We start from the raw sequence: 22505 nt of genomic DNA on the forward strand, positions 1-22505 counted from the left end.
AGTGGGACAAACAAACAATGCAATTGAAACAAATGTTGCATAAAGAAGAGAAGTCAGCCTCATTATACGTTTACTGTTATTTACTGTTATTTTTTATATGCAAACTGGAAGGTAAGTTACCAACAATATATATTTCTGGAAAACTGCTTGGTTTCTAGCTTGATTGTGCTGGTCATTTGTGGTCTAGAGATGATCGATAAACTACCAGCCTGTGAGACTGAGGTTGATCTGGCAGACCATGATAAAGCTAGCTGGTAGATCACTGGAGTCGGTAGACTATACATGTTCCACAAACCATCTTAAGATGAAAAAAAAGTTAAAGCAGTACCTAACTGTGTCTACAGAGTTTAGAAATTGAATAGAATATTATTTGAGATATTTAAATGTAGGTGGGTTATAGCATCAAAAAAAAGCTCAGGCTGAGAGTGAAAAGCTTTTATCTGTGCACCATTACAAATCTACCAAAAACCGTCCCACTGCATAGTTCATCTACTATACATCTGCCGCATACACCGCACTGCTGTACAACTACAGACAGTTATATCACTAAGATCTGTTTAAATTGTCCCGTTTCATTTTTTCAAGCCATCAACAATACGATGGATTGAACTCGTGAAGTCTCGTTTCACTGTCTTGCTCCCTGTGCATATCGAGTGAATCCTATTCTATTCCTTATTTGGATGTCAAGTGCAGCCGAAGTCAGATCTCTTTTCCTGCGGAATAAATAGCCTAATCTCTATCCCATCTCCTTCATCGGACACATCGTGCTTTCAATAAACACTGCAATTCATAGTTTCACCCTTTACATCCGTCAATACACTCATAAAATGAGCACTATATAATAATAACACAAATGCTGAGTAACTGAAACACTTAGCCACGCTGCCGCACTTCTGCACTGCACATTTGTCTGCAATGGATGGCTGCTGTGGTTTATTATAATAAACCCTGGGCCAAATAATAGTGCCCCAGACGAAGTAAACACGCAAACTTTCTGTTTTAGTTTGATGTGAAATATCACTGAAGTATTCAAACACTGGGAATATGACTGAAAATGAAGCAGGCGTTGCGTAATACCCACCTTTCTGAGGAAGCAGTCCAGGTTTCCGTATTGATAACGCTGCTGCACGCTGAACAGTGACGGTCACCGCACGCCGCTCGCGCTCGCCCGTGCATGGAGCCTCTCACGCTCTCATCACAATATCACTGAGTGGGAGGAGAGGGGCGTTCCGTAGAGGCGCAGACGTTTAATCAAACTTTCATTTTAATTAAGGTGCATTTTCAGTGCATATTTAAATGATCAACAATGACAATAACAGAAAATACATTTAAATGACACATATTACATTCCGTTAATAACTTCCTAGTAGATATAAAAAGACAACAATAAAAATTATGCTAGTTTACATGTTGACAATATTCATTTTTAGCGTTTTGGGGTAATAATCAAGTTATTTTAATTTTCGTAAGTTTAAAATATTTTAAGTCATCTTGCGCCCTCCTTGGAAGTTTGCTGAGGCCCTCTAGTGGTCCCAGGACCCCTAGTTGAGAATCACTAGTCTACTGTACAAATGAGCTAAAAAATAAAAATGAAAGTAAATATAGATTTTTTTTCAAAGGAAAAATTAAAAGGAAAAAATCATCAAAATAAAATCCTTTTAATTATAATGATATTTATTTCTTTTTAATGTATGGTATTTATTTATATTGAATTATAATGGCACATATAAAAACATCTGAGAAAATAAATTTTAACATTAACATGAAATTTATTAAGCAAGTAGCAAACATATACCAACTGGATTGAGTATTAAATAAGTTTGTGAATGGAATTTTGAGCATATTTTCTAAGCCAAAAGATAAAATATGTTTCATGTACATTGGGTGGGCTAAATATTCATTCTTATTAGGTAAATATATGCATTTTTCAAACACCTCCACTATACTATATATAGTGGGGGCCTCTATATAGGCCAGCTTTTACAAACAAACAAGGCCTTGCAAACTTTAAAAAGTTTTTTAAAAGGATGACAATATGGAAGAAAAGACTACATCCATTTAATCATGACTTTAATCAGTTTTGTCTTCATGATCTAACAAACATGAACACACCCACAAACAAACACTGTACACACACAAACCACACATCTGCCATTTTCACACTGTGCATTCACACTTTTCATGCTTTTAAATACTCTCTTTCTCTGCTTCTCTTTGGGTGATATATCATAGCCAGCAATAAAAAGTGAATACATCAATAAATACTTTTAAAACGCATAAAACTATTCAGCTTTATATCTCATCATCGCATGACCAATCCCAGCCAACACAATCTATATTTCAAATAGAAAAAAAGTTTGGATTACAACAAATGTAGGCAAATTATTGAGTTTGCTATTTGCTACTGATGGGACTCAGAGAGCACAAACCAAATGGCTATATTGCAAACAAGTGACCATATGAAAAGACCCCTCCAACATATTGCATATCTTCAGCTGAAGATTTATAATTTAATAACTATAAACTAAGGTGATTGTTTGCGTTGCAAGTTGAGTCTAGATCAAAACCCTTGAGGAACACTGGATACTGAAACCACAGGCAGTATATGAAAAATAGGATAGCTTCAAGACTTCTGAAACTGATGTTTGCATAATATACTCTGTGCTACGTAGATGGCAGTTGGTAAATATAAATGGCAAACCAGTTTCCTTAAGAGGCACCTTCATACAAAACCTCTGTAAGGTCATTGACTGACAGGGCAGCAAAGCAGCTGTCTTCAGTTTTGGACAAAACTAGTACCTTTTGTTCCACCTTGAAGAGACTACAGATCTCAAAGGCTCAACAAGAAAAGTGCAGAGTCAAACAGAATGAAAGCCAGCCATGTTGAAGCAGGCCGTCACCATGTGCGTCTCGGTATAGGTGGAGGCGGCATGGGCCTTTGTGCAGGCGTCTGATGAACAGGACGGGATGGAGTTGATACATATCGCTCGTTTAGTATCTCTGGATTCCTAAGAGACAGCAGGTTCAATTTAAAATGAGTAATATACAAACTGAGCTCCAGACAAACCAGGGAAATAGGTTACAACTGTTAAACTTATGTAGCCTAATAAATAAATTTCAATATATGTACAGGTTTTTTTTAACCCCGAATATTAAACAGTGAATCCTATTGTTTAAAAGTTTGGGGTCTGTAAGATTTTTTAATGTTTATGAAAAATAATCCTCACCAAGACTGTATTTATTTGATTAGACATACAGTAAACAGTTATATTGAATATTATTACAATTTAAAGGTGACATATCATGAAAATCTGACTTTTCCAGGTTTTAAGTGCTATAATCAGGTCCCCGGTGCATCTACCAATCAAGAAAATGTGAAAAAGATGAACCCAGTAACTTTGTTTTGATACGCCTTTTTCTGCAAGCGTCTGAGAAAACGAGCGTTTAAAGAGACAGGACCGAAAAACAGCTTGTTTCTGCTTCCACTCAAAATAGGCATTTTCGAAATTATATAATAAATGATCTGTGGGGTATTTTGAGCTGAAACTTCACAGATACATTCTGGGGACACCAGAGACTTATATTACATATTGTAAAAAGGGGCATAATATGTCTCCTTTAAAATGACTGTTTTCTTTTTGAAAATATTTGTAAATGTAATTTCTAAAATTATCTAAAATTTCTCTAAATTGATCATAGCTCCCATAAACTAGGCCAGATTTAGCAGTGGATATGTGGCACCCACATCAGACTGCGGATGTTCATCACCCCCTCTCTCTGACACGACACCAATCCTCTGATGTTTGTGTTTGTTTATATTAGCTGGTGAAGATGTAGCACATTCTAAACCCACACTCCGTCTTTATGAGATTTAAAGGTTGATGCTTCTACACATGATCAAGTCACTGATGGAAAGTTAAGCTTCACAAACTCCGGCGTTGTGGTTTAAAGAGTTCAGCAATTGATGCTGTGGTTTGTCACATGGGGAGGTGTAGAGTTTCATACACGAAGCACCTTCGCTTCACCTACAAACTTTTATCCAGTCATCTGGTACATTCTTACAGTGAAACTTTTCGAAAATAAAACTAGTCTAAGCCACAACTCTCTGTGTACATGTTCACTCTGTACAACTTCAAATCTAAAGACTCACTGCATAAAATAATTCTCAGTTGAATTTATTTTTACTTACAGTTTGAAATATACTTCAGAATAAAGCTATGACAGAAAACACGTACCTCTCTATTACCCGTGGTGGGACCCTGGGTGGAGGGAGTACCGGTGGAGTATCCACTACGGGCCGGAGAGGCCGCGGAGGAAGTGGAATATCCAGAGGCTCCTTAAACCATTAAAGAAAAGACATATGATATGATGAATTTCTAATACAACAACCTAAGCTAAATACTTTGTGCCAGTATATTTTAGTATAGCAATAATCTATTAATGTGCAATGTATTATAGCTTAAAAGTTTGCAGTCACTTAAGTCACTAAGGCTGCATTTATTTGATAAAAAATACAATAATATCATAAAAAATATTACAATTTAAAAAAAAAAAACGTTTTCTGTTTGAATATATTTTAAAATATAACGAATTCCTGTGATGGCAAAGCTGAATTTTCAGCATAATTATTCAAGTCTTCAGTGTCACTTGATCCTTCAGAAGTCATTTCCAATATGCTGATTTGCTGCTCAAGAAACATTTCTTAAAGGGATAGTTCACCCAAAAATGAAAATTAATTACTATTTATTTACTATAATAATTTAATTACTATATGTCATTAATTACTCACCCTCATGTCGTTCCAAACCTGTAAGACCTTCGTTCATCTTCAGAACACAAATTAAGATATTTTTGAAGGAATCTGAGAGCTCTCTGACCCTGCATAGACAACAAGGGTCCTTACACGATCAACGTCCACAAACATAGCAAGGAGATCGGTAAAATAATCCATGTGACATCAGGGGTTCAACCGTCATTTTACGAAGCTACGAGAATATTTTTTGTGCGCAAAAGAGAAAAAAAAAACGACTTTTAAAAACAATTCGTCTCCTCCTACCACATGCATTACTACATCTACCACATGCATTACTATTAATAGTAAAAGGTCTTTAAATATAATTTTACAAATGTCATGAGTCATTTTGCTGTGAAATCTAAATGTAAGAATAACTTTATTGTAAGTAATATTTCAAGATGAACACCTGCTGGACTGAAGCGTCACCCTGTAGCGCCATTTTGGAGAATATCCACTGAACGCAAACAACGTATGCTGTTCTGTGTCAGCTGCGCCACGCGGATACATTTTCTATGTTGTTTGTGCTTTGAATTGAACGAAAACAACGTATCCGCGTGACGCAGCTGACACAGAACAGCACACGCTGTTTACATTCAGTGGATATTCTCCAAAATGGCGCTAGGGTGACACGGAGAAGACGAATTGTTATTAAAAGTCTCTTTTTTTTTTCTTTTGCGCACAAAAAAGTATTCTCGTAGCTTCATAAAATGACGGTTGAACCCCTGATGTCACATGGATTATTTTACCGATCTCCTTGCTATGTTTCTCGACCTTGATCGTGTAAGGACCCTTGTTGTCTATGGGAGGGTCAGACAGCTCTCAGATTCCATCAAAAATATCTTAATTTGTGTTCCGAAGATGAACGGAGGTCTTACGGGTTTGGAACGACATGAGGGTGAGTAATTAATGACAGAATTTTCATTTTTGGGTGAACTAACCCTGTAATGCTGAAAACAGTTGTGCTGCTTAATATTTTTGTGGAAACTGTAATAAAAACTGACCTCACATTCTCCTTCCACCCCACTGCTGTTGCTGACAGTACTCTGAATGCTCAATCTGTGACTGCTACTACCTGCACAGGTCAAACCTTTACAATTGCATTGTAGAAAAACTCCATACTTGTAAACATGGTTCTGTTCACAGTAATATCAGATGTTATTGTGTGAGATTAAAGAAGTTATTTATTACATACTAGAAGTGCTGGAGGTGCTTCCTGTCTGCCAGCTTCCTCTCTGCAGCGGTCTACTAACAGGAGGGGGTTGGGCAATCGAACGAGGTGCCGGTTCGTACACTGAGCAATTCACGTTCATTTGAGAACCCCACTGAACGTTTGTTTGCATGGGCGCTGTAATCATAAGCTCTAATGGAAAAACAGAAAGATTTGTACATTCTAATAGCATGCTATGTTAACCACTTACGAGTATATTGTATAATGAAATGTGTCCTTCGTTTCCTTACCATTTGTCCCTTTGCCTCTACAGCGTCGAGTAATGCTGTCTCTTAATCTTTGTAAATTTTCCTTAAAGAAAACGGAGAGTGTTACAGAAACATCAGAGACACTCATTTCATTTGTTAAACCTATGAAGGGTTAACATCGTATTTGATACGCAAGGCCTCTAAATTATCCACATGATCAAAGCTTTGCTGAAAAACCTGTTGTACACAATCTACCACATGCATTACTATTAATAGTAAAAGGTCTTTAAATATTATTTTACAAACGTCATGAGTCATTTTGCTGTGAAATCTAAATGTAAGAATAACTTTATATTGTTAGTAATATTTCAAGATGAACACCTGCTGGACTGAAGCAACTTAGGTTTATTTAATTATCCATACAGAAAAATAATGTTAAAATGTAATTTAAAAATATGATACATTAGGTTTTTGAGGAACATTTATTTGTATCTTCCAATTATCATTGTATTGTTGCATTATATGTGTTGCCTCCCACAATAAAAGCTTTGATCATAAAACTAAGCATTTAAATATAATCTTAACAAGACATATTATTGGGAAATATAGAGTGACAACTGATATTTATATGCATTTTATGTATGTAGTCCACTGTACTTTATCTGTTATAAAGATCTCATTGACTTACATTACAAGCTATCAGAATTTAATCTAACGTTTTGGTCATAAAAAATAACATCTACATTAAAGTGCATATTTTGACTCAGTTTGGGCCTCTGAATAAAACTGAGCTGTTTTTTTCCCTCCTTGCTTATGAGCTCCATATTCTCACTATATCAAACTATATGAGCCATAAAAGCCTGATCAAATATGATACTCAAAAAAAATTTTTTGATCTGGAGTTACTTACCTGCTGAAAGCGGAGAGAGCGCCATCTTTTATCTTGATCAAACTGCCAAGCCTTGAACTCCTGCACTGCCTCTTCCACAGTCAGCTCACCCACCTTCACCCTCTCTTGCAGAGAGATGAGCTGCCTCTGTCCCGGGGTCTTCATACCTGCAAAGGGGTCATGGTGACTGCTCATGTCTCTGTCTCTCACCAGCCGTACAGGAGCTGCAAGCATGGAAATTTAGATTTACTTTCAATTGAATAATCCATATTCTGTTCATATACACATATGGTTCGCAATTAGGCTCAGGAAACTTTTATACCTAAAGAGGAATCCCTTTCTGGCCGCTGACTGAGTGAGTATACAGGTTCCTTGAGACAAAAAACTGTAAAACAGGTCAAATTGAACTGAAATTACTATAAGGGGACTGTTTTCAGAGACTGTTTACATAGTTCTCTCAAAAATGAAAATTCTGTATTAATTTACTCACCCTCATGTCATTCTAAAACTGCATGATTTTCTTTCTTCCATGAAACACAAAAGAAGATATTTTGAAGAATGTTGAGAACCATGTTGATTCCCAGTTTATTTACCAACATTCTTCAAAATATCTTCTTTTGCGTTCCACAGAAAAAATAAAGTTTAGAATGATGCAAGAGGGAGTAAATGGTGCAACAGTTTCTTATTTTAGAAGCTAAAATTAGAGCCTCTATGTTTGCACTGTGGTTTAGCTGTGTTTGCTTAATGAACTTTTGGTTTGCACCTTTGGAAATGTAGGTTGTGTTCTCTTCAGGCTCTGGCAGGCTGGCTGGTCGTGGAATCGGCGCTGGTGGGCGGTTGATTATTTCTGGGGTGGATTGTGGCTCCACCGTGTCATAAATTTGATCAGGGCAGCACGGATTATACGGGTCCTCTTCTTCTACGTCCCCATAGATTTCCGCATTAAGGTCATGGTAATCTGCATCATCCATTTCAGGTAATCCACCATTGGTTGAAGTATGTTCAAAGGACTGTAAACTCTTGTCAGGTTGTGCTAAAGGAAAACAATTCATGTTATTTGACAACTGCACAATATATAATATCCAAGAATGGTTTATACCCATTTGTACACCAATTTACATCTTTATAAATGCCATACATTAGCAAGTTGCTCTGGTTACGCACTACGCAAACAAGCTACATCCTGTGGCAGAGAGGTTCAAATATACATACTAGCAGAATAAGCCAAGTTGGCTTAATAATTGGACTATTTCCTGGTATGTTACATTACAAACATGAAAATAATATCGTAAGCCTTTGCAAAAATGTTGTACACCAGGTGAAATTTCTAAGTAATATGTTTTCAGGCTTTTTAATAAGTAATGAGTTTTCACAGACGTATATACAGTATGTATAAAAAAAAGACAAGATGGAGGGTGTTATCACACGGCAAAAAGTTGCAGAAGTCACATAGTCACACAAAGAACTGTTGTGGCATGATCAACATTCCTCATTGATGTACCTTCAAAAAACTTTCTCAGCATTGTCTCCGAGTTACAGTCCTCCAGAGCACTTTCCAGGTCATCATCTGTAGAAACATGAATTTTGTGCAAATAGTTTGCAGTACATAGCTTAAACAACTGACATTAGGCCTATGAAACATGTCTTTTAATGCTTACATTTTATTATCACATATAATCATAAGTTGAAAAAATAAAAGAAATGCTTTAATTTATGCAATAATGACTACTGTTCGTGTGCAAGGAAATATATCCTAGAGTTTCAAAAGAAAATGCCATGCACAAACCCATGTCAGGATTTAGTTTCATCATAGACTCGTAAATGTCTTCATTATCGAAATTTGTGATGAAATTTTGGGAAGCCGTCAACATGTCCTCATAGATATCCTCGCTGCCAGAGGTGTTCTGAGATTCCTCCATGTGGGTCTTCACTAAATCTACTGTCTCCTGTTTTGTTTTATGAAAAAAGCAAGCTTGCATTTATTATCGGCATCATCATCACTGCTATACTGAAATGAAGACTAATAGAAATACTGCTGTATAAATGTGTGCTGATTATTAACAGAGTTATATAACATAATGAAACTGCACATAGCACTTTTACAATGCTGTGATATTTAGTTTTACATGCATTAATATGTTTATGTGTTCCCACAGCATTTCAGGAATTGGTTGACTTTGTTTACTACAATTTGTTGTCAGTTACAGAAGTAATCGAGAACATTTACGCAATTAACTCACAACATATTCGTCCATAAACTGTCTTAAATCGGAGAAGCCACTCTTCTCGGCCAGTTTGTTAGGGTAATCACCATCTTTGTTCATCACACTGTAGGCCTGCATGGCTCCAGGGCACTGCATTAACAAAGATGTTAACTTTTTTAAGCCATACTTGGCTGAGAAGTGAAGCAGTGTTGGAAGTTCCACATTACGGTGATCTGAAAACAAAGATTGCTTTTCATTACTGTTCAATAGAGTTTCCTGTCTTTGAGAAAAAAAATTAACCATCCAAACCAGTTCCTTAACTTGGTGTTATGTTATCTACCACCATGAAAGATATTCATCATAAGCGAGACTTTTATAAACTATAACACAAGCAAGTTGTTATGAATGAAATCACTTACCCGCTGGTGTGTTATCTGCAATTTGACTAATTCCAAATACTTGTAATCCATTTAGAGGCATCCGTTCTTCCAGAGAGTCTGCAAGCAAATTATCCAATGACTCGGGCACCTTTGATGTGATATCAAATGCCTGAAAATTGAATATTATAAAACAATAATAAAAAAGGCTCAGTGTTAGTCTTTAAATTAAAGGTAATTTCCTGTAACTACTTTAAAAAGGGGCAAACATTATGGCGTGCATGTTAACATTTAATGAATGTTTATTTCTGCTCCTGTTGCCTCACAATTTTTTTAAATGTCTAAAATTGACTTTTTGTTTTTTATTGTTACTGACTAAACAACAAATTACATAAAGCATCTTGCATTACTGATTTCAGGGCTGTGTGTTGCTATTCAGGCATCTGTATGAGATCAGACCACCTGTGGGGCCGATACACTGTCACAGATATTTGACATAACATTACAGCATATTATAATATTTAAAATGTTAAATCATTTAATTGATTAATTTTATTATAATATTAAAAATTTATTAATTGATTTTTCACAACACCATAATGTTTCACCAATACGTGTCGTTTTTTTTATATAATTATATACGAAACATTTCTGTGAAGCTACTTTGAAATTATTAATATTTTGAAAAGTGCTATGCAAATAAGCACGGCATGTCTTATTATAACTCCATTATCACATTCATTAACAAGTCATTTCAGTTTATGTGATTCAGTTTTTCTGTTTCATCATTACCTGACACATGAACTGCATTGGATCCATTGCTTTCTTTAGACACCTGCAAATGTCCTCCATTTCTGTGTAATATGTTACAGTTGTTGAACAGACCACAGATTCATTTTGATAAAGAGTCAATGAGACTTTCCCAGCTGGCATATCTAAGAGAAAATATATTTTTTAGAAAACAACCCTGACAAATCCAAACACAAATTTGAAAAAGACAAAGCTTCTCTTATAATAAGGGAGCACATTAACAGGAAACAATATGTAAATTCAGTAGAAAGTGAAAAAGCATGGAGGAACTTATATGAAAAGTTCCTCTTTCTGTGTTTTTGTCTTACCAGGTGACTGTACAGTAACAATGTACTCATTTACAAGAGTCCCAGGCATCCGCTGAGGTGTCGAGTATTGAGAGTGAAACTCCACCTCCAGTCTGCCCTCATCCACAATTTTCTTTACCGTGATTATATAAATATTCACACGATTCTTTATGGGAACAAACAAATGGTGAGAAAGTCACGAGACCGTGTCAAATACAGTAAATGACATAGAGTAACGCAAGACGTCTGATGTTAATTCCGCAAATGTCAGCAAATGCTTTTGAATGAAATGCTGAAGCTATAGTTTGCTACAGTGTAAAATTCTTTGATTTCACAAAATTCAAAAGTAACAATAGTTTACAAAGTAGAGGATAAAGAGTTTTAAAAATATGAACAACACTTACACTATTTAAGCCATATGTACACTAAAATTCTGAAATCTCCACACCACGAGTGTGGTGTACTGTATAAAAATTTATTTTCATCCATTAAATTAAATTAGGCATAACTGAATTTATTATATTCACAAATAATCAAATCGAATGATTCAAAACTACACGGCAAAGTATTTAAGTGATTAGTAAAAACACCCTACGGGCAGAAACAAAAGTAGTCTATGAAGATGGCAACTTCATTCAGCTGTGATATTGTTTTAGTCAGTTTATCACCCATCGCTGCTACATCATCCTTCTTTCAACATATCACCAAATTAAGAATGTTATCTAAATTAAGGCTGTTAGACAGGGGCCCTGCACTGACTTCCTGTCTAATTTGAAAAAGCACAAAGAAGTGTGATCTTAAACCATGTAAGCTTCATGCTGACATTAACAACTAGGCCTATATATATTTAGAAAAGCTTTTTTATTTAGGCTCTGCATGTACTGCACTTACCCCACAGAGTATTCTGTCTGGTTGGACGGTGAGACAAGTTTGGTCATCTTGTGGCTCCGTGGCATTTGAAGAAGTTTGCTCAGTATGACAAACATCATTCCCATTCAACTGAATCTGTTCCGTCTCATCGGGTAAAATCTCGGGAATCTCTGATAATGTGAACTCATTCATTCGTTCTTCTAGTTCAATTTCATATGGATTCTGGCAATGGTTTTCACTAACACATCCTAGAATGAAAAATGATATATTAAACTTTACTTCAGGCTGACCTCTTCATGATTAGTAAGATTAATTATGATCCACCATGCAAAAATATTCATGCAAAAAAATAAAATTAGATTAAATAAAATTAAATTGACCACAGAGCTCAGACATATATAGACATCAGAAATATAATTATTTTAGGCCAACTGAAGTACTAGGATTAATAATTATGTATTATTAACATGCATTACTATTTATAGTACATAAAAAAAAGAATAATAAAAATAAATAAGAATAATAAAAAATACAAATATACATCTTATCCAACACATATTCATAAAATTATATTCATATGCACTCTTTTGCAGTGTTTGTCAGTCTGCAGGGGAGTCATGTTAATGTTTTACATCTTTTTAGGCCATCTTTGTATTATTATTATTATTGTTGTTGTTGTTGTTATTAAAGGTGAACAATAGTGCAAGTAATTAATATGTTCTTATGCTGAATGCACATACCGTTTAAAGAATACATACCATTATTAATACACTCAAGGACAGTAGACACATATACTGATGGTTCGTCTTCTGAATTGAGCTTTCTCCAATACTCCCAGTATTCAAAATAGTCAACTGGCACTTGCCCTTCTGATACACCACACAAAAAGGCAACAACTTTGAATGGAGGCTGAAGAAGATCCCGGAAAGTGTCCTGCGCCTCTGGGTCTTGCTGCATGTCCAGCAACGCATCAGACAGCAAAAGCATGATGCATTTGCTGGAGCCAAACAGCTCATGGTTTTTCATCCACATCTCTTCATTCACATCATACAGAATGACAGAGCCCTCTGGAAAGTTACATGATGCCGCCAAGATTTGCTGTAGATACTCGGCCCATTCCCTGGCTTCACTGGTATGAACAATTAACACCTCACACATTGTGGAGTATCCAGGTTGTTCTGCAACGCAAATGGATAATAAATAGAACAGAAGAATTTAAAATAATTTCTTGGTTCATCAACTACCAAAATTAAAAGTTGCACTGTAAAAAATTACTTTGAAACAATTTTCACTCGGAAATTTCCTCAAAATGCAAACATTTCACAAATATTTACAAAGAAAAGGCAAGAAACACTTTTAATTATATGTGAAATTTAAAGTAGAAAGACTTTATAATTTATTATAAAACACACTCCAATAATCTTTGTTCGAACAGTTATTTTTAATGTTTACGTAAATGTTAAGAAAACTCAAATACATTGTTTTTTCTGCAAAACTGTGCAATTTAAATGAACTGTTGCATTCAAATCTAACCAAAGTACACCCTAAAGAGCTTGTTTATTTGCTAATTAATGAATTAGTGAAGATCTGAATGCCAGCCATGTTGCAGGGGCTACATTATTGAGCTTGACACGTTTTGTCATAAGTTGATTGAGCAATAAGTTGGTTTTGTCAACCAAAAATACATCAACACTGTAATTAGTCATCTTTTGTCTCCTAAAATGCTCTATAAATGGCACTCTGACAAAGTGTCTGTGTACAAATAAAATTTGAAAACACATGATATGAATGAAGGATGGAATTTTATGAATCAGGCTTGCTAACTATGATGAAACATCTTCTATGACCCACATCAACAGTACAGTAGTGATCAAATACGGTTAAAGATACATTTCAGTGCAAAGCCTGTTTAGTATGTCACTCAAATGATTAACAACAAATTTCACATTTTATGCTATCTACACATTTGTGTGACTGTCCTGTTTGTGATGTAACCTGTCAGAGGAGAATTCACTTTTCATGAAACTACTACAGTACATCAACAGTACCCCTCTGAACACAATCGACTGAATTGAGTTCCACACACTTAGATATAAACAGAAACTCATTCTCTGAAAGGAAATGCAATTAAGCAACTTTATATCATATGCAAAGTTAGCTTTTATTATTGTTTCCCGCAAAGTCAATGAATGTTAAAGCAAAAATACAGGAAGATTTTTTCTCAACTTCCTTATCGCTTTCAGCAAAATTTTTATTTTGCATCATGTCATCTCTATCATTTTCAAAAACAAAAAATACGACATTTTTATGTCAGTAATCTATTGAAATTCTAAAATGAATTCAAAACTACAATTCTTAACCAAAGAACAAAAAACCAAGAAGATTTTGTTTGTTCAAGCGTAACATTTTAACAGCAATAAATGAGATGTTTATTTAAAAATGACTCACCTTGTTTCTTGTGATAAGACTCCCAGGTCGTAATAAACAGTGCCTTGCTTCAGGTGCTGTATAGTGGCTGCACCTTCCCACAGTGGCTTTCCGTTAGCCTCCGTTCTCGGTCTATAGCTTCTGATGAAAATACACTGCGTATATGACTGTGGTATAAAACCAATTTGCCTTCAGCTCATGACTTACATCTACTAAAAGAAACAGTCCATTTCCTGATGGTGGGTGGTAGCGTCACTTCCTAAAATACACTGCAACTGCTTAAACTCACACAGACAGAGCTGCTGTAGGCTGTTGTGACCCTGTAAAACAGACAGAAAATTTCCCAGACAAGTTAAAAACAGAAGTTAAGTAAAACTATAATGTAGCTTATATGTAAAACAGCCAGCACACTCAGACCATTCACAACCTTTGTGTACAGCATAGTAACTCAAGGCTTACCACTGGATTCATTCTCATGATTCATAACAGCGTTTCATTTCATTTCATTTCAACCCCACACTGTAAAATAAATTAATAAAATGAAAAACACACAAATAAATAAATGTAGACTGTTAAATATTGTAAAAATGTTACAGTCAAAACAGTAAAATACTGTTAAATATAGCTGACATTCCCAGATCTCTGTGTGACACCTCACATTTGATGGTTTTTCATTAAAATAGCTATGTTTCTTAGACGTTTCTTATCAGTTATGTACATGTTATATTGTTTAATTATTGTGTGTTGCATTATTTCTTGTGTGTTACTTTTATGGTGTTTTTCATTTTGTGCATATAACACCTTGCACCTTCTATATATATATATATATTAGGATTTACCTCAACTACTTGTGAACTTTGATTAATCATGTGGCTTTCTCTTTACCACCTGTGTTATTATGGTGTTTATCAGCATATGTTAAATATACAAAACAGATTTTCGTAATTAGGTACAGTGGGTACGGAAAGTATTCAGACCCCCTTAAATTTTTCACTCTTTGTTATATTGCAGCCATTTGCTAAAATCATTTAAGTTAATTTTTTTTCCTCATTAATGTACACACAGCACCCCATATTGACAGAAAAACACAGAATTGTTGACATTTTTGCAGATTTATTAAAAAAGAAAAACTGAAAAATGCTCAGTATTTAGTAGAAGCACCCATTTGATCTAATACAGCCATGAGTCTTATTGGGAAAGATGCAACAAGTTTTTCACACATGGATTTGGGGATCCTCTGCCATTCCCTCTTGCAGATCCACTCCAGTTCTGTCAGGTTGGATGGTAAACGTTGGTGGACAGCCATTTTTAGGTCTCTCCAGAGATGCTCAATTGGGTTTAAGTCAGGGCTCTGGCTGGGCCATTCAAGAACAGTCACAGAGTTGTTGAGAAGCCACTCCTTCGTTATTTTAGCTGTGTGCTTAGGGTCATTGTCTTGTTGGAAGGTAAACCTTAGTTCCAGTCTGAGGTCCTGAGCACTCTGGAGAAGGTTTTCATCCAGGATATCCCTGTACTTGGCCGCATTCATCTTTCCCTCGATTGCAACCAGTCGTCCTGTCCCTGCAGCTGAAAAACACCCCCACAGCATGATGCTGCCACCACCATGCTTCACTGTTGGGACTGTATTGGACAGGTGATGAGCAGTGCCTGGTTTTCTCCACACATACCGCTTAGAATTAAGGCCAAAAAGTTCTATCTTAGTCTCATCAGACCAGAGAATCTTATTTCTCACCATCTTGGAGTCCTTCAGATGTTTTTTAGCAAACTCCATGCGGGCTTTCATGTGTCTTGAACTGAGGAGAGGCTTCCGTCGGGCCACTCTGCCATAAAGCCCCAACTGGTGGAGGGCTGCAGTGATGGTTGACTTTCTACAACTTTCTCCCATCTCCCGACTGCATCTCTGGAGCTCAGCCACAGTGATCTTTGGGTTCTTCTTTACCTCTCTCACCAAGGCTCTTCTCCCCCGATAGCTCAGTTTGGCCGGACAGCCAGCTCTAGGAAGGGTTCTGGTCATCCCAAACGTCTTCCATTTAAGGATTATGGAGGCCACCGTGCTCTTAGGAACCTTAAGTGCAGCAGAAATTTTTTTGTAACCTTGACCAGATCTGTGCCTTGCCACAATTCTGTCTCTGAGCTCTTCAGGCAATTCCTTTGACCTCATGATTCTCATTTGCTCTGACATGCACTGTGAGCTGTAAGGTCTTATATAGACAGGTGTGTGGCTTTCCTAATCAAGTCCAATCAGTATAATCAAACACAGCTGGACTCAAATGAAGGTGTAGAACCATCTCAAGGATGATCAGAACAAATGGACAGCACCTGAGTTAAATATATGAGTGTCACAGCAAAGGGTCCGAATACTTAGGACCATGTGATATTTCAGTTTTTCATTTTTAATAAATCTGCAAAAATGTCAACAATTCTGTGTTTTTCTGTCAATATGGGGTGCTATGTGTACATTAATGAGGAAAAAAAATTAACTTAAATGATTTTAACAAATGGCTGCAATAATAACAAAGAGTGAAAAATTTAAGGGGGTCTGAATACTTTCCGTACCCACTGTATATACAGTACACGCTGCCAAATGTCATTGTGTGTTCTCTTCTCATGCAGTGGTATTACAGAGGAGGAGCTGTGTGCAGCAGGTGTGTCTAACCCGTCTCATCGACGGAGAATCTTGGAGAACCTTCCCAAGATCTGGGACTGAACTGAAAAGAAACTGAGACTATCAGGAGACAATATGACAAGTTCAATATTTGTATTCTTAATAAATATTTTTTTACTCTTCTTTGTAATTTCTAAAGTTCATTTATTAATAAAGTTCATCACACAATGTGTTCATTCTGTCCCTGTGGTCTTAAACATACAGCATGGAATAAACTACAGTTCAACACCTGCTTCTAACAATCCAAACAAATCATAGCTATCACTAAAACACAGACTCTTCAATTGTTTACTTTAGCACTGACCGTCTTGATACTCATAGTAGATACTGTGTATATAGTAGCACAACAAGTCAACCTTGTCTTATCTGAGCATTAGCTGTGAAATGTTCTGGTTCAGTACCCTGTCACAGCTTGCCTATATCTCTGTTTTTAGCCTAGTTACTGTATTTATTCCAAGGAGACCCCTTGCTATAAATTACCCTTTTAAAAGTGCATAAAGCAATTGTTTGCTAACAGAGTCAGCTGGTACTTTTAAGAGGAATACATATTTTACTATTTACCCCAGGGATTTAATTGCGGTGATGCTGTTCTCCCCTTTACTTAAGAGATAAGCTCATGGATTTTTAATGCTTAATTGAACAAACACAATGTTTTCCAGTGTGGTCTTACATCGCTGGGCCAAATGTAAATATAACCTGCAAAAAAAGGTAACAGAATAAGCACTGTTCACATTTTTCCTGAACATTATATGTGTAAAATGATGTTCCACAGGGATTTAATACACGTTGTAAAATGTCAGTCTATTTGTTTGTATTCATATAAAGCTATAAAACCAACTAGCTATGCTTAATTTAAGATGTTACTTTGACGTTAACTGAATTATCCCACCTCCACAGTCCTAAAGCCTTTATTCTTGCAATTGTATATCTGTAATTTGATAAATTATGTAATCACTTTAGATTATGGTGATGGTTTTATGAAGTCGCAGGAAAAAAAATTGACTAAAGGGTGATTTTTTACATTTTATTTTAAATCTATACTATTCAGTGTCAATATTTGATCATCTTTAAACTTGAACAAATACGGTACAGAAGGTTGTTTGTATAGAAACAGGATCTTTGAGAACTATGTTTGCCCTGGGATAGAGTTGACTCTTAGACATATCAAAAACAATGAGTCTGGAGTGTTTGTAATGACATCAACATGTCCTAATGATGTCCAGAGACATGTCTTGCATAAGTGCGGTAATCTGATAGATGGATGGATCTAGACAGATTTACAGAGGGAAAAATATGAATTGGAGAAAGTTCAGTGCAAGTTCACACCCTTGTGCGCTCTCGGCTGAAGAAAGCATCTCAGTGAGTCTGGGTATTACATCATTTTAATGATAGCTTATCACAAATAAACTTCCTTTCTGCTCTTACAGAAAATGTCCCTTATTTATCACTCCAGTAGTTTGTGGCTCTTCTTGACTCTTTATATCTATCTGCTTTTCCGTGACACAAAGGAAAGTGGGCGTAGTAGGCGTTTATTCTGCACTGGCCTGCCTGACTTCACCTGTCAGTTATTAGATTATTATGTAGGCTAGAGATGAAGAGTGAAACTGAGCTGTATTCCCGGTGACCTACAGTTTACATCACATCACTGAATCATTGTCCCACTCACATTCCTGTACAATTTATAAAAATTGTATATCCCCTAGTTATATCCCATAACTCCCTCTTGGATTAACCATCAGTTCAGCACTGCAAAGGAAGTGGGTTTTACCATACCAACAATGCAAACTAATCTCCCCAGCTTTCATACAGCTAATATTTTTTTATTTCATGACACATGAATTGTGATTGAATGTTTTTTATAACTTCTGTCAATATGGGGTGCTGTGTGTACATTAATGAGGAAAAGAAATTAACTTAAATGATTTTAGCAAATGGCTGCAATATAACAAAGAGTGAAAAATTTAAGGGGGTCTGAATACTTTCCGTACCCACTGTATATTAACATTATTTCAGTTAATAAAATATACAATAAGTGTAATTACAATCTAAAACTTGAAATGTTGCTAAAATTCTGGACACCACAGCAGCCTTTTTTTTTTACTGTAAAGGCCAGCTTTGTTTTTTTTACAGTGCAGTTTAAACCCCCCGTTTTAGATTATTATTTTACTAGATGATTCTGAGCCCTAAAAATGAACACTGTTTGCTAGCTGATAATAACAGTGAAACTATACTGCTTTTCTAACGGGCCTTTATTTAACTCTGTGTGGGCAAATACAGAAACAATGCAAAACTATTAAAGTTCTTATTTAAAAGCTTGCTATTAATGCCATTATTCTACCCACTATTAACTAAAAGGAGGAACTAAAACTCTGCAGCCTTTGCAGCGTTTCAGGTACATTTGAGTCAGGTTACAGCAAAATGTTGAAGTGAAACATACATTAATTGTGAGAATAAAGTGGAGATAAATTAGGACACACAGTATCTACACTTTAAATATGCAAGGCAATATAGGTAACATTTCTATAATGATTTCTATGACTACAAACAATATTTCTATGAGTTTTGGTAAATGACCAGAAACCTTTGCAAATGTCACTCACCCTATAAGGTTTTATTCTCTGCTCTGTTGTACCCTTAAGAGAACAATCATGAACTTCTTCTTTAGATCGTGATGTAAAACAAGAATCATACTGTGGGTGTAAGAAAAAAAGTGTCACTTTGTAGAGACCACATGGGAAGGATGTTCTTAAATGGACAGTGGACATTTGAATTAACATATCTAAACATCAGCAAGTCGAGAGACTTAACTGTTCGATTTATAAAGTTGGGAAACATAAATGTCATTTTCACTTTATCCTAATAAACACCAACAAGGTACTAATCCAGCATTAATCCAACAAAACCCAACTGCGATTTGGTGTTTGTTGGCTAACAAGCCATATATCCAAAAAGTGTCAACCACATAGGCAAAAGAATTGTTGACATTTGACTATTTTTTCATTCATTTTTCTTAGCGCCAAGATACTATGTAGGCTAATCTTTATCAGCTTGTAATCTAACCTTTTCGGTTACTAAAACCTCTTTTGAAAACACTGTTTATATGTTTACATGAAAAACGTAAAAAGGTGTACCACCCACCCATCGTTTTGACAGTTTGTGGAGGTTCAGGCCTTGAGAAAGTGGGTCATACCCCATAATTCAAACCATAATTTACCTGCCAACTGATGAGAGTGAGATAAACCACCTACACACCAGTATGGACAGACTAAAAGACCAAAAAAACATTTTGGGCTATTTTGCTTCCAAAATCTCTTTCATACCAGAAAGAAAATGTTTATTTTATTTTACTTATTGTATCTATTTGTTCCTGTAAAGTTCAAGGCCATTTTCTCAAAATCAGAAATCTTCACATCAGTAGCATTTACATACAACTTTGCAGTTTGGTTCCTTTCTATATTCTGAAGGTTTTGACAGAGAGGTTTATTCATATATTATTTGCCTGGTTTATATAACATTTTAACTTCTATTCTGGAAATGTATGGAAATAAGAGCAAATTCACTTTGATAATGCCTCATTTGCCAGTTTAAACATAATATTTCAGAAAACATGTAATACAATTGTCTGTGATTTATCAACTGAGAAAGCATGCTAATATATCTATTAGTTAAACATTTTTATGTCTTACCTAAAATCAGCCAGTAGGGATATATCATTGTTTTAATATATTATTGTACAATTTTACATATAATTAGGCAGTGAAACATAAAGTGTTGCACATTTTGTTAGTGTAGAGATATGAATGTGTATGTTAGGCTATAAAACATGTGCAACTGTTTTTTATAATTTAATTAGAAGCACCACAGTTAACTTGTGTTGTCTTTTACAATAGGGACTACGAGTTTATTTTAAAGCGTAAAAGTATTGAAAAATCAAAATGTATAAATAAAGCTCTGTAAAAACGCATTTTAAAAACACTACTGTATGTTGTGAGTGTGTCTCTACACACACTTACGATCTTCATGCGCAGCTGAACATATGGGTCAAACACAGGAAATACGTCATGTAAGTAGACAAGTGGTCAAGTTCAAAGACCACAAATGTTGGTTTTGGGACAGGCCCAATGTATAAAAAAAAAATGATTGAACTTATTATATCCGCCAACTCAACGTGCAAGAAGCCTGCTTATGTCTGTGAAATACACTGCTTGACCTGTAGATGGCGCCAGAGTATCTGGACGGGAGAAAGGGACAGTGACTGATCAAATGCAATGCCATAAGCAGCCATATCAGAAGCTAATGATAAAAATATGATAGCTAGCAACATAAAACCGAATAATTGTGATATTAAATAAATATTTCTTTTTAATAAAATATTTATTATAAATATGTAAATGTATTCGTTTATTAAAAGTAGAACCTGTGCGTCGTTGACTGACCTCTGCTGGTGAACACTTGTCATACCTCGAAGAAAACATGGCTGCCAACCAGAGCTCAGAGTGGAGGACGGTGTGCGAGAAATTTCTCCTGGCCCAGGAGCTCTCCGAAGTAGAATCGAGAAAAGACCCTGAGAACAACCCTTTCCGATCGAAATACAAAGCTAGAGATCTGTTGAAGGAAATCCATTGTTCACTGAAAAAAATTCAAATCGAGGAGGAGGGCGAGGCTGACAATGAAGCAGACTGTAAGTCCAGGCAGATGGTGGATGAAGAACCGGAGAATGATGAATGTGGGAAATCGTGTTCCGGAGACTCTCCCGCCGGGCTGCGAGCGGCCAGGCTCGCGGTGGTGCAGTACTATCTCGGCGTGAACCACATAGAGACCGAGGAGCTGTCAGCTGGAGAGCAGCATCTGATGAACTGCATGAAACTTATCGACAAGTGCACAACAACACGGGAGAACGTCTCGTTATTCATACAGGCCCGGGTAAATATACACTGCATACACGAGCCCTTCCTCCTAAAAGCTTCGTGTAATTTAATAAATGTGCAGTGTTGCACTGTTGGTGGTTGACTTCTGCGCTTTGGTGTGTGATGACTGTACGTATTGTGTTTTTTTGACAGAATCAGCTCGGCATTTTGTGGGCGGGAAGAGATGAGATCGAAAAAGCACAAGGATTTCTGGAAATCGCCGAATCTATGTATTTGCTCTACATGAGAGAGGTGTGTGTGTGGCACGTTTAGTCTCCAAACCTAGTGAACTACCTACCTAAACAACGGCATTTTGGACATCATATTATGAGTTCCGCATGACGTCGCTGTGACGTCTCCTCAGTATTTTAGCATAACCTGATAGCTTGCTACAAACAAGAGCAGTGTCCCAAATGACACTGTACACTATTCGCTTATACTATGTACTCTACCGTCCAGTTTAAGAATTTTATAAGATTATTTTTGTGCATTAAGTGTCTAACATCTTTTAAGTTTTTATAAAACATAGCTTTTATTAAAGTTTTTTTTTTTACCTTGACAGTAATTTCTAAATCATTTTGATGGTACGCTGATTTCTAATAAGGCGAATGGGACAGGTTTCATAAGCTGTTTCTTACTGGTACAGGCGACAGGCCCTTTGACAGCTAGGCACCAGTGGTGTATTTCACAGTGAATTTCACGCTCTTAAATGGGTCATATGATGCTATTTTAAAGATCATTATTTTGTGTATTTGGTATAATATGTTGACATGCTTTAATGTTCAAAAAACACATTATTTTTCAGATACTGTACATTATTGTAGGTCCTCTATGCCCCGCCTCTCTCAAACGTGTCGT

At 36.0% G+C, this 22505-nt stretch overlaps 3 protein-coding genes across 12 annotated transcripts in view; 1 reads left to right on the top strand and 2 right to left on the bottom strand.

Moving 5' to 3' along the window:
* LOC107725459 (sorbin and SH3 domain-containing protein 1-like) overlaps positions 1-1170 on the bottom strand; it is a 56047-nt gene extending 54877 nt beyond the window's left edge. For all 9 annotated transcript variants that reach the window (XM_016534712.1, XM_016534711.1, XM_016534710.1 and 6 more), the window contains exon 1: positions 1082-1170. The gene's annotated coding sequence lies outside the window, so the exon portion shown is untranslated. The remainder of the gene's footprint in view (positions 1-1081) is intronic.
* Positions 1171-2053: 883 nt separating this feature from the next.
* LOC107725474 (phosphoinositide 3-kinase adapter protein 1-like) lies at positions 2054-21964 on the bottom strand. 2 transcript variants are annotated; one of them, XM_016534740.1, is made up of 20 exons: positions 21946-21964; positions 19341-19430; positions 14283-14395; positions 14097-14216; positions 12407-12826; positions 11670-11896; positions 10800-10944; positions 10474-10616; positions 9724-9853; positions 9341-9537; positions 8887-9046; positions 8602-8667; positions 7864-8133; positions 7423-7485; positions 7122-7324; positions 6254-6314; positions 5988-6155; positions 5797-5882; positions 4236-4336; positions 2054-3008 (listed from the first exon to the last, which is right to left on the bottom strand). In XM_016534740.1, exons 5-20 carry the CDS (start codon positions 12804-12806, stop codon positions 2897-2899), a joined length of 2532 nt encoding a protein of 843 aa, XP_016390226.1. In that variant the 5' UTR covers positions 12807-12826; positions 14097-14216; positions 14283-14395; positions 19341-19430; positions 21946-21964; the 3' UTR covers positions 2054-2896. The 2 variants fall into 2 exon arrangements, with proteins under 2 accessions (XP_016390226.1, XP_016390227.1); XM_016534741.1 differs by lacking the exon at positions 21946-21964 and adding an exon at positions 20754-20824 and having other exon boundaries at positions 5797-5867.
* The window catches only part of kifbp (kinesin family binding protein), a 9003-nt gene continuing 7688 nt past the window's right edge, over positions 21191-22505 (top strand). The window contains exons 1-2 of the mRNA XM_016534742.1: positions 21191-21663; positions 21801-21899. Of these exons, the coding sequence (XP_016390228.1) occupies positions 21214-21663; positions 21801-21899 (549 nt within the window). The 5' untranslated portion in view covers positions 21191-21213. The remainder of the gene's footprint in view (positions 21664-21800; positions 21900-22505) is intronic.

This window comes from Sinocyclocheilus rhinocerous, unplaced genomic scaffold, assembly GCF_001515625.1.
Source record: "Sinocyclocheilus rhinocerous isolate Xijiao unplaced genomic scaffold, SAMN03320098_v1.1 scaffold366, whole genome shotgun sequence".
NCBI lineage: Eukaryota > Metazoa > Chordata > Actinopteri > Cypriniformes > Cyprinidae > Sinocyclocheilus > Sinocyclocheilus rhinocerous.